The sequence below is a fragment of the Cladosporium halotolerans genome, assembly GCF_011745625.1.
Source record: "Cladosporium halotolerans strain TM138-S3 chromosome Unknown Sca17, whole genome shotgun sequence".
Lineage (NCBI taxonomy): Eukaryota > Fungi > Ascomycota > Dothideomycetes > Cladosporiales > Cladosporiaceae > Cladosporium > Cladosporium halotolerans.
The window spans coordinates 279,216-291,625 of record NW_027191468.1 but is presented as its reverse complement, the minus strand read 5'-3'; the positions used below and the strand labels follow the sequence as shown (position 1 = coordinate 291,625).

At 56.7% G+C, this 12,410-nt stretch overlaps 2 protein-coding genes across 2 annotated transcripts; one reads left to right on the top strand and one right to left on the bottom strand.

Annotated features, from left to right (window-relative positions):
• Positions 1-353: 353 nt before the first annotated feature.
• Positions 354-3,412, bottom strand: WHR41_05041 (uncharacterized protein). Its single transcript, XM_069373646.1, has 2 exons — positions 1,605-3,412; positions 354-1,550 (listed from the first exon to the last, which is right to left on the bottom strand). Exons 1-2 carry the CDS (start codon positions 3,064-3,066, stop codon positions 478-480), a joined length of 2,535 nt encoding a protein of 844 aa, XP_069228985.1. The 5' UTR covers positions 3,067-3,412; the 3' UTR covers positions 354-477.
• A 2,371-nt stretch (positions 3,413-5,783) lies between these two features.
• On the top strand, positions 5,784-10,655 carry WHR41_05040 (uncharacterized protein). Its single transcript, XM_069373645.1, has 6 exons — positions 5,784-5,996; positions 6,052-6,096; positions 6,149-9,279; positions 9,332-9,467; positions 9,768-9,873; positions 10,110-10,655. Exons 1-6 carry the CDS (start codon positions 5,978-5,980, stop codon positions 10,114-10,116), a joined length of 3,444 nt encoding a protein of 1,147 aa, XP_069228986.1. The 5' UTR covers positions 5,784-5,977; the 3' UTR covers positions 10,117-10,655.
• The last annotated feature ends 1,755 nt before the right edge of the window (positions 10,656-12,410 follow it).

Sequence of the window (12,410 nt, the reverse complement as noted above, 5' to 3'; positions counted from 1 at the left end):
CATCTGTCCATGCGCAAACGTCTAAGTATATGAAGCGAGCATTGCCCATCGACTCGAGTCCTCGCGCCCGACTCGTCTTCCGCCCTGCCATTCGTACTGGGTGCGAAGGAAGCGATGTCCGTAGAATTAGTGTTCGGTAGATATCTTCTTCCGGCGCCTCGTAGTCGAAAATCCAACGGAAGCGCGTAGCGGCGAGGCTGAGAGCGCACTGCGATGAGCATTCTTCAGATTCGGCGTCAGACTCGCGTAGTCGATTCCCACGTGGGAGGGTGACCTGTGCCTCATATCGAGAAGTTGCGAGAGTGCGTCTGCCGCCGTATTTACATTAAAAGCGGGTCATTTGCGAGAATGTATAATTTAGAGTGAGAAAAAAAAAAAAAAGAAAGAAAGAGCACCGAGGAGATTTGCGCGCCGTCCAGTTCGATTCCGTCGTCGTTCCCCTCGCGCTCTCGTCCGCGCCCGCGACCGAGCACTCGCTCAATTGTTGTTGTTGTTGTTGCTCTTGCTGTTCTTGCTACTGCTGCTGCTCGAAGCCGCTTCGCAGCCGTTCATCAGCGTGTTCTTCGGCCATGGGTACCCCGCGTCCTCCCAGTGGGTGAAGTTGGGGTTGTTGTACGCGGCCGGGTGGTTCTTGATGTACTCGGTGGTCTCGTAGCCAGGCGGGTCGCAGGTGACAGACTCCTCGCCCTCCTTCTGGTACAAGCGGACGTAGTCGATGCGCATGATGGTGGGGAAGGAGAGGGCGGCGTAGTCGATGTTGACCCAGTTTTCGGAGATACCTAGGTTGATGACCATGCTCATGGGCTCCTCGGAGACGAGGCGCTGGCCGACGTTGCCGTTGGGCCCGATCGCGCGCGCGTCAAACTTCATCATCTCGTCGTCGCCCACGAACCACTGGATGTATGCGTCCTCGCCCTCGCCGGGCGCGTACTCGAAGGCGTACTTCTGATACTGCATGCCGTCGTACCAGGAGTTGTTGAGCATGGTGGTTGTCGAGACGGCTTGCTGGAAGGGCCCGCCGGTGTAGGTGTTGACGAAGCTGAGGCGGTAGTCGGGCGTCTCCATGAATTCGTAGTTGGGGTACCACCAGACGTCGAATGGGGCGACTTGGAAGGATTGAGTGGCGACTGCGACGCCCATGCCGGCCCAGTCACCACTGACTTCGATGATGTCGATTTCGGGTGCACCGCGACCTTTGCCAGGCGTAGGGTGGTCTTCTCCCTTGCAGCCGCAGGAGGTGAGTCGCTGACCGGGAAGGTAGCTCAGGCCGTCGGACTGAGACTGGTTGGGTGTGATACCGGCGTCGCAGTCGTTGTAAGTGTACGGCCACATACCGTCAGTTGTGGCCAAATACCCTGGGCGTCCGAGGTTGCCCATTGTCCAGGCACCGGGCCAGAGACCGTGAACACCACCAGGTCCAGGGAGAGAGGCAGAAATCTCGAAGACGCCGCCCTTGAAGCAGAGCTGGTTCCATGAGTTGAGCATACCCGATCGGTACTGCAGGCCGTGGTTGGGGAATTGGTCAAGCTGGAGCGACAGAACACCATCACCTGCTAACTGTCAGTAATCACGGTCGCCGATTCCATCAAACAATCTCGGCTTACCTGTGTTGATAGCGTCTGGGTCATACCACTCCAGATCTTTCGTAGCGCCGTACCAAATGTCAGGGCCAAACCAGTAAGGGTCGTCGCCAGGGTAAAACGTGCGGTTTTGCTCATTGAATTCGTCACTGAAGACGAGGTTCATGGTGTTGCCATTGATGTCCTTCCTTGTCATGGCGGATGCAGGCGTGTCGGGATCAATGAGTCCCGTTCGGAGGTTCTTCAGAAGTGGATACTCCCTGTCATTCACGTAGTACCAGCTGTTTCTATCAAGCTTGTCCCATGCTCCAGGCATTTGATCGAGTGGCGTTTCGTACTGGTAAGATAGCAGGCCCGGGCCGGTGTATGAAACGACGGGCAAAATAACAAAGACCGTGAGGAGACCAAGTGTCATGAAAATCATGCCGAACGTACTGCTGAGGTTTCCACGAGCGAAGTGGTCTTTCCAGCTCGCTTTGAGCTTGATGTCGTCGTCCCATTGAGGCATGTGCATGTCATCGTCGTCCTCGACGGCATCGGTGTACAGCGGGAACTCCGATATAGGCGCACCGAGCCTGTCATCCATGTATGGGAAAAACACCGCCTTCTCCGGGTCGGCTTCCCGTATCATGATGGGCGTGCCAGATTTCTCGACCATCTCGCTAGCCGCAATACCGCCGGCAGCGGTGCCAGCGGCGGCACCGACGATCACACCGTTGTCTTTCTCCCTGCTATTCTCTTTCGTGATTGGAGTGCCGGGCGCGGTGTTGTTGTTTGACGCGAATGGATTTGACATGCGGTTAGTGTCTCTAAAAGGATTCGATAACCGTTTGTTCAACTCCTCGGTGGACAGGCCATGGCCCGCCATCAGGTGCGTGGCTGAACTGGTACGAGGTAGGGGTGAATTCAGATCTTGCTGTGAGTTGTTGTTTGTCGCGAAAGGGTTGTAATATCGCGTGTAGTCGGATCCAAGATCGTGAAGTGATCGTGGAGGATACTGTTGCGAGACGCTGACATTTGAGCCATTGCCTGCAGGGAACATTCGTGGTCGTTGGTCCTGAGAACTCGAGGCATTGGATACTACAGTCGGTACTGGTAGGAGTGTCGATTTGGCATCCTCGCTGGTGGAATTGCTATTGCCGGCCTCACTAGAGCTGGTCGAATGCCTGTCCGCGAGTGGCGAGGTGCGTGCCGGTACATTTGGCGATGGTGCTCGGAGGGTTCCAGCGGCTTGCGTGGGTGGTGCTAGCGGCTCCTCGGGAACTGTAGATGCTCTATTCTTCTTCCGCAGCAAGTTGGGCTGGCTTGACGATCTCGAGGGCGCTCGTGAGTTAGGGCGGGACTGTTCACGGAGTGACTGTGCAGATGCGGCGGCAGCGAGGTTGGATGTGGAGCGACCGGCCTGTTGCGCGGCTCTGTCTTCGTTCGCATCGACGTACGAACTGCGTGAGGAAGCACGCGACGCAGTGGGTCGCACCGGAGCCATTGTGAAGGCGAGACTAGACGTGGATGCAGGCAAACCCCATGGACCAGTGCGAGAGTGAGGGTGGATGCGACAGGGCGAAGGTGTGTCGCGTGGGTGGTGTTGGCTGAAGGCGGGCAGTGGCGAGAGGCGTGCGGACGAGTAGATGGCAAGAGGTAAGAACGACAGAGACCAGAGGCCGGGTGGGTCGGGACGTTGCAGAGAGAGTAAGGCTGGCACGGGTGGGTGGTAGCGCTGCGCAAGGCCCAATCGTCCGTGCTGGAGGCGGAGAAGTGGGAGGGACGGGGAAGGCTAATCGGGGCTTGGAGGAAGTCTATTGGCAAGAGATCTCTGGCTGACGACGGTCACGGGCGGCGCTGCTGCGACTGCGCCGGTCGATCAGGTGGAGGTGCGTGGGCCGGATGGAGGACGGGCACGAAAGCTGCTGGAGGCTGCAGCAGCAGGCGCATGGGAGGCGACGCAGATACGGGCGTGACGGATATTCTGAACGGCGGCGCCGTTGATGGTGGTGGTGCCTGTGGTTGGGGCGCCTAACTGCTTCGAGGGCCGGCCAAGGCCTGTAGATCGTTTGAGCGTGCCAGCCGCGCGAAGCGATAACTCTCGACTTCGCCACTGCCGCGCATTTTCTTCTGCTGTCTTGGACTCTGCTATCCCGTCTTGGGCGCTGACAAGGACATCTGACTTCGCGCTGCGTGCGTGTGCGCGCGCAAGCAAGCCCGGCCAAAGCTGCTGTGCTCATCTCCACCAAAAGCCCTGCACATCTCGGCTGGGGGGGGTCCAAGGATTCACGTAGCCTGTTGGGAGCCGGCTCGCCAGGTACCCTCCCGCCCGCAAGCCACATACGCATACGACAGACCAGGACGCGACGGCAGGCAATTTATAGAAGTGATGCATATGCCTGTTAAATGCCCTGTCTAGTCTATCCTGCCCATCGCTATGGACCCACTCGCGACGCTGCACTCGCACGCCGTCCGACACAAGAACCTCACCTTTCCACCAAGCCTGCAAAGCAAAGCTCGACTCTGCGCCGTCTGCCGACCAAGCTCCAATCCTCTCAGGAACCGCAGCTATCAGGGCTCGCAATCATGCGCGTCGTCACCCCCGACCCTGCGTCGCTCGCACATGAGCGTGGAGCCGACCGTTCATTCGCTTTCAGCGGCCAAGGAAAGTCGGCGGGCGCCATCCAAGGAAGCGCTGCGCCCCTAACTCGTATTATTTCCCGTCTTGTGTCTCTACAAATAAAAGCCCCAAGCCCGTCCTCCCAAGCCGTCCAGATCGTTCGCAACTGTAGAGACAAGCTGTGGTCAAGGCTGCCCCTCTGCTCCACCGCCTAGTGCAGGCCGGACGCGAGTCGGCGTCGAGCTTGGTCGCTTTGCGCAATCGGGGCCCTGCACGTGAGACGGTTTGCAGTGGAGATTTCCTCCACCGGCTCCGGCCTCCGAGGTCCCTCCATTGAGCGGCGGCTGGAGAGAAAATCCGGAGACGAAAATCGTCTCCAGGTCTTTGACGTCAAGTCGGTTTCGCTGCCTTGATCGCCGGGGAATGGTGCAACATCCGGCGAAAAGAAACTGATGCTCGGTGTTGCGAATGCGTGGACAAGTCTCGTGAAATCTACGGCACGCTAGGGCTATTCCTGGCGTGGCAACATGAAGAAGCTCACCCAAAGAACGCGTGCATATGCAGATGCAGGCGCTTACTGGCCAACTCGTCTTGGCACAATCTGAATCTAATCGTGACAAGCCCACGTGCTTCACCAAATCATGCACTGGTCACAGTACACCTCCTTGGCTACAAAATGTTGACTCCTAGGCGCTGGTAGTTGATAGTCGATTCTGCAGCCTTAACATTTGATTGCTGTGTGGCTGAGGGGATCCGTATGTGAAGACTAGAATACCAAACGAGGCATTGCTGTCACAGAAGACGTGACCTGGTTTGAGAATACCCTTCTTAGTCATCGATTTTGATATTTCTACTATTAGCTTAGCTATGGTTGCGTATTTCGACAAGAGATGCTGAACAAGGGAAAGATGCTCAAGCCCTGATCTCGAGCAACGATCAGACGATCTCGAACAGGGACTGTCAGTAAGCTGGGTCTTCGTACAAAAGATTTGACAAGCAGTGATGTTCAACAATCCTATCTCTTCCAACCCGTTTCGGTTTCATCGTCTGTAAAGTAATAGAGTCCCAAAGCTTCTCTGTGCATTTAGCGACTGTGAGCAGCTTGTCGGGTGTTCTTGGGATCTTGCATGTGTAGATGCTTCAAGGTAGGAATGTTAAAGCATCATCGGCAGAGGTCCCGAATGTCACAAAGACTTCTAGTGTCTTCAAGGATCGCGTCATTTCATTACTACCTACCGCAGGTGTACAGTGACAACTTGATCAAGAGAGACCATGGCTTCGCATCGCATTTCATTGCTGTGTGGCATCTAAAAGGCAGGCACGTGATCGAGGAGCTGGACTGCTTCGAGCGACGAGTGTAACTTGCGTTCTTGACGAGCATCCCCTGACTCATAATATCAGCCGCTGTGACGGCACATCAACGCCATGTCGCGCGTCAATTTCACTTCCACACAAACCTGTGTTCCTGCAAGACGAGACCAGACGGCGGAGGGGCAACTGTCATGACGCAACGGGCAGGGCCGAACCGTAACCCTCAGATCGATAACGCCGGGCTGCGCTTGCTCATCGCCGAAGCAGCCACCGACAATCAACATTTGGTCGAGCCCGACTCTCGCACGCCGCCCACGAGATTCCGCGACCAGATTTGCGAGCGGTTCCCTTCGCTCAGCGCAAATGCAAGCTTCTGCCACAAGCTTGCAACAAAACGTTACTGAAATGCCGAATCCTTGAGCAAATCCCCCTCCATCGACCCCTCCACCGCGCCAAACCGCGCGGCCGAGGAAAATCACTTGCCATGGAACGGCAAAGGAAGCGTGAGGCTACACGGGAAGCCAGGCGGGCATGATCCAGAGCTAATACGGTGCAAAGGCGAGCTCAAGGAATTGAATGCCAGAGCTTGGGCTGGCGAACAAGGTATGAGGGTCGAGCCTTCTGTGCCAGAAGGTTGTAGCTAACGCTGGAGAAGATGTGTTTCCCACGCAGGGATCACTGGACAGCAATCTGAAGAAGAACACTGCTTTCATCAAACGCGCGCGCACCGCGATCAACGCCGCCGGCGTCCCGACTTTCCTTCAAGAAGTCCGCACACTGTCGCTTCACAAATACCTCACAGAAATCGTCTCGGCATGTTTCGAGGGGATTTGCAAATTAAAGTTGCCGGGAGAAGTCGCCGCCGGTGTTGAGGTGGTCAGCGCGCTTCACCAACGATTCGGACCCGAGGAATTCACTTGCTATCTTGGATGGTTGATCGGCCGCGGCCTGAGTACTCCGGACAAGTCGCAACTGAAAGCCCTTGCACCCGACGTTCGCGAGAGGGAAGAAAAAGAGCGCATAGCAAGGCAGCGGGTTCTGCTCCGAGTCGCCACTGAGTTGTGGCTAGTTGGCGTACTGAAAAGCTTGGAAGATGTGGTTAAGCCTGAGGAAGCGAGCAAAACTGCAAAAGGCACCGAGATCGCGCCTCCGAAGGCTAAGATCAATGGACAACGGCCTGACGGTGCAGAGGCAGAGCCTTTCCCGCTCGAGGTTCTCAAGGATATGCTGAGCCATGACCGCGAGCACGTGAACCTACCGCTTGTGGTGCTTTTCGTCAAGACTTTTGCCTGGGACGTCCTTGGATCAGCAAGCACGAAGAAGGAAAGCAGACAGGCCGTAGGTGAAGATGGCGCGACCACTGCTGCCAACGGCACTACGGACACCCCCGCTTCAACGGACGAGGACGAGGTGTCGACGCAGGATGCGCCATTGACCTCGCCAGACCTCCAGCAACGCTTCCGTAACATTCTCACTCGATACTTCGAGGATGTCAAAGCCCACATTCTCCGCGATCAGAAGCACCTCTCTGCTCAGAACAAACGCAATGCGGAGGCCTACGTGAAGTCTGGCGAGGTCTTTGAGGATCGCCAGGCCAACCATGAGAAGGCCATGAAAGCTCAGGAGAAGCTCGTCTCTAACGCTCAGGTACTTGCAGAAGCGCTCGGAGCCGAGATGCCAGACCTCGCGGAGAAGGACTCCAGTGGTGGCAATGTTGACAGTGGCATCGGGCTCGTCAAGACCGGAGAATACCTACGTGCTTCAAGTGAAGGTGCCGGCATCTGGGAAGATGAGGACGAGCGTCGCTTCTACGAAAACCTTGTGGATCTCAAAGATCGTGTCCCTCTGATTCTCTTGGAAGACGCCAAGAAGAAGAAAACAGACAACGACGAGCAAGTTGGCAAGAAGGCCGAAGATGGTGCCGAGTCCAAGGACGCGGGCGCTCCTGAGAACCACGACAGCTCTACAGCGATTGCCAACAAAACTGTTGGCGCACAGGTGGATGCATTGCTTGCCCATCTGCACGAGCTCACGAACAAAGATCAAGTCGATCAGTTCGCATACGATTTTGGATTCCTCAACTCTAAGGCTTCTCGCAACAGGCTTGTGAAAGCGATTGAAGAGATTCCGAAGGGGAGAACAGATCTTCTTCCGCTTTACGCTCGTCTCGTAGCAACCCTTGGACGCTACTTGACGGACATTCCTCAGGCTCTCACCGGCTATCTGGACGACGAGTTCCGAAGCTTGCAGAGGCGCAAATCAAAGGACTTCCTGGGACAAGTCCGCATGGTCAACATCAGGTACATTGCTGAGCTGACCAAGTTCGGCGTCGTTCCGGAGCACGTCATCTTCCACTGTCTGAAGGTCAGTCTTGACGACTTCTCACGTATGAACATTGAAATTATCGCGAGTCTTCTCGAGAACTGTGGTAGGTACCTGCTGCGCAACCCGGAAACTTCTCCTCGTATGGCTTCGTTCCTCGAGACACTTCAGCGCAAGAAGGCCGCACAGCACTTGGGACAGCAAGAGCGTATGCTACTGGAAAACGCGATCTACTACGTCAACCCGCCAGAGCGTGCTGCTATCCAGCAGAAGGAGCGGCCCACTTTGGAGCTGTACATTCGTAAGCTCGTCTACCTCGACCTGAACAAGAAGTCACTGGAGAAGGTGATCAAGCAAGTCCGTAAACTTCACTGGGAGGAAGACGAGGTTGTTGAATACCTCAGGAAGATCTTCATCAAGCCCGGGAAGATCAAGTTCAGCAACATCTATCTCCTTGCAGTCATGCTGGGTGCTCTTCACCGCCATCACACTGCATTCGCCATCTCCGTGTTGGATGAAGTGCTCGAGCGTATCGTTGCTGGCCTTGAGTTCAATGACTTCAAGTACAACCAGCGTCGGATCGCTGAGGTCAAGTACCTGGGCGAGCTATACATCTACCGCATGGTTGACTCTTCTCTGATCTTCGACACGCTCTACAAGATTCTCAACTACGGGCACGAGGGATACGTCCAGCCTGACAGAATCTCGCCCATCGACCTGCCCGATGACTACTTCCGCATCCGCCTCGTTTGTACACTACTCGAGACCTGCGGTATCTATTTCGAGAAGGGCGCGGCGAAGAAAAAGCTTGACTTCTTCCTGAACTACCTTCAATATTACATCAACGTCAAAGATCCGCTGCCCATGGACATCGAGTTCGTGGTGCATGATACGTACAGCCTGCTGCGCCCGCAGTGGAAGCTGATCACGAGCGACTTGCCTGAAGCTCACAAGGTTTTCGCCGAAGCTTGCAAGCAAAACTACCGGGACACCGCAGCTGGTAAGACTCCGGAGCCGGAAGAAGCCGACGACGATGGCGAAGGCAACGCTTCCGACGACGCTCGCCCTGTCGGTAACGAGCTCGAGGAGCTGGAAGGTGATGGCGCTGAAGACAAGTCTGGCGAAGAAGACAATGCCGACCCGAACGATGAGAGCCAGGAGGCCGCCGACTCTGATGAGGAGGAGCACATTGTCGTGACCCGCCCGGAAGACCACAGAGATCCAGAAGCTGACGCCGAGTTCGATCGCGAACTCGCAAAACTGATGGCAGAGAGTGCAGAATCGCGCAAATTTGACCGCAAGCCCATGTTTGACGTTCCGCTGCCGATGCGCCGGACTGTGCGCGATGCCACTACCAACGTCGCTGCTGAGGACAATGCCGCGGAATCGCGCTCACAGTCTCCGGCTGACGGACCTGGCATGATGAGGTTTGCTCTTTTGAGCAAGAAGGGCCCCAAGCAGCAGGTGAGTTGTTGCACGTTACACTTTTGGCCTTTTGAGACTAACACTATTACAGACACGCTCTATTGATCTTCCTTCGGACTCTACGTTTGCGGTTGCTATGCGCACCCAACAGCAAGCCGAACGCGAGGAACAACAGCGTATCAAGAACCTGGTCCTCAATTACGATTTGACGGACGATCAGCAAGATGGTGAAGAACCCTCATTCCATTACGTTCACAACCCCAACAGCAACCGCGTTCGCCTTGTCGGCAAAGGCAAGCTCAACCAAAGCCTCCCGACAAGGAACAACCGCGGCGGTCAACGTCAACACACGGCCGCCTCCCCAGCGGCGAACAATGCACAGCAGCTTCAACACTACTCCACCGGCGGCGACAAGAGACGCACGTCGCTCGACTCCGGCTACTCGTCGCCGCCACCCCTCCTGCCCGCTCTCGCGCAACCACCCAGCCAGGCGCATCCGAACCAACATGCTGACAACGCAACAAAAGCAGCCCTCGAAAGCCACCCGCACATCCAGCCCGCCCGCATGGACAAGTCAGGCAACACGCGCAGCAAGCAGCGCTCGAGGAAATTGCAGCTCGGTGACATCGACTGGTACGCCCGCCATCCCGCTTCTGCTTCCGCTCCCAGATCTCAGCCTGCTTCGCAAATCTCGTTGGACAGCTACGTCGTGCAGAAAGGCCGCGGCCACGGTGCTCGCCGTGGACTGCGGGCGGACGTTCAGCAAGGCCCAGATGCTGGCGATAGGAAGCAGGGCGATGTGTAGCGTTTTTCCTTTTTCTCGCAATGAATGACAGGCTGACCGGTGACCGATTTCGGCACGATTGCAGGACTTAAGAAGCAGGAGCACATGATGGCAGCAACTCAGTTCTGCCGTTTCAAGCCCAAGATTCACCCACCCATACACTGAACATCCGAGGACCGACTTCGGCTCTCCCAAAGTTGCAAGCCGCTTCCTCCAGCCATGAAATCCAGCCGTGCGAAGCAAGCGCTCATCACGCGGCCACGCCAGACGAATGCAGTCGATCGACTCTTACCTAGCCCGGACCTCCGGTCGCCGCATCGACTCGCCCGCAATCGAGCGCGCCCTCCCCCGATCGATGATCCAACTGCCTACGCTGCTTGCGGGCCAGACCGCGGCTTCAGAACCCATCGTACTGGGAGTCAATTGTGGGATGGCTCAGCACGCGGGCGGATCGATGGTAATGGCCGACGCGCTGGGGGAAGCAACAACAAGATTGATTGATCGATTTCTTGAACATTCTGATAGCGTACAACTGACCACTGAGTCGCTCTTTCTCACAATTCGCTCAAGTAGGTACTATAGGCTGCCCTATGACTACTGCTTTACAAACAACAGTTTGAAACTCCGTAAATGTTTGCTTCCATTCCATTCTCAGGTGCCTGCTTTTTTCTCCCTTCGATCCGCATGCATGCATCTCTTCCCTTTCCAATGTCATGCTGTCATTCTCGAGTGAAAAATCGCAGGTTCGTCAATGATCGTATCGTACAGCAGGAGAACTTTTCGCCGGTGTTGCTAGGGTGGTTCGAAGAAAGCGAAGTGAAGTGCCGGTGCTGGAGAGGGAGAGGCGAGAATGCCAGCGGCTTAGGTAGACTCCATTCCTCTCTGGCCGGTTCGTTCGCGCAGGAGACCTCGCCTCGTTCTCCCTCGCTCGCCCAACCCAGCCAGCCAATCCAATCCAGTCCAGTCCAGAACCACATAGGCAGGCAAGGTCGCCGCACTCTCCAGCCCAAACGCCACCGGGCGCCAAAACACACAAAACAAAAAAACAACATTGATCTCAACACACCCTCCCCCCCTCCCCCCCCCCTTCCCCTCAGACCCCCCATCAAGCCCCACCCCCAGTACTACTATACCCGCCCTCCTCGCGCTTCGCTCGCCCCTGCTCGAGCAGCCTCTCCATGGCGCCGCGCTTCAGCTCCTCGTGGCACCAGCTCTGCCTTCGCTGCGGAGGCGCGAACTCCTGCACGCTGTCGGAGCTGATGAGGCTCGAGGGCGAGTGCGGCGGCGAGTGGGGTGGCGAGTGCGGTTTGTGCGCTGGGGGCGTCGGGCCGCTGGGCGAGGTGGGGGAGTGGTGGGTTGGGTCTTGCGAGATGAGGTTGCGGGTTGAGAGGGTGGGGGGGCGGTTGGGTGGGGAGGGGGTGCGGTGGGCGGCGGGGTGGTTGTTGTTGTTGTTGTTGTTGTGGTGGTGGTGGTGGTGGTGAGGGTGAGGGAGGGTGGAGGGGTGGGTGTTGTGGGTGGAGTCGGGGTGGTCGGTTTGGTGGTACATTTCGGGGTTTGTGGCGGTGGTGTTTGTTGTGGTTTGTTTGGTGCGGTAGATGGAGGTTTGCGTGGTTGATGTTGTGTTGTGGTATTCAGGTGTTAATCGTGATGATGATCGTGATGATGTTGGTAGCTTGTGGGATGAAAAAATAGCTAGCGAAATCAATCGTCCTACCTTTGATATTTACGTCGCATGCTTGCTCCTGCCGGCAGCTGACAGGCGTCTTGCTCCGTGGTGTGAAGGTAGGAGTACGCCTGCTTGCGGTATGGATGCTCGTCGGGCGGGGAAAGCAGGAGCAATGCAGTGTATGTAGCTATGTAGCTGTGAGCTTCGAGCTGAGCCCGCCGATGGCCGATCGCGCCTCAGGCATGCACGACGCGGTTCTCATTGATTCCAGAACACGGAAACGGCCGCGACAGGTGACAATGGGAGGCAGGGCGACGTGAGACGTGGGACGGGTCAGACCTGCGACATGTGACGAAAAGCAAAAGCTGAAGACGGAGTTGGTGGCCGGCTGTGGCAGGAGTCTCGGCCCTTCTACCGTTCTCAAGCCTCTAGCACTAAGGTAAGGCAAGCAGACAAGGTGGAAAACATGCGTGAACGCTGACGGAGTTGACCGCGCGCGAGTCAGTAACAATACTGCCGGTGGATTGCGCACGCTGTACCAGGGCTGCGGGATGGATGCGAGCTGCTGCACGTACCGAATGCGAGCCGGAGGTGGGAAACAGTGGGTGCCGGGCGTGCATTGGATGTTTTGGCTGCTGTGCTGCACTGCACAAACACAGGACAGGCGGGCGGCGGCTGGAGTGCTAGGCGCGGCCCGTCGACGGAGGGCGGATCCTGTTG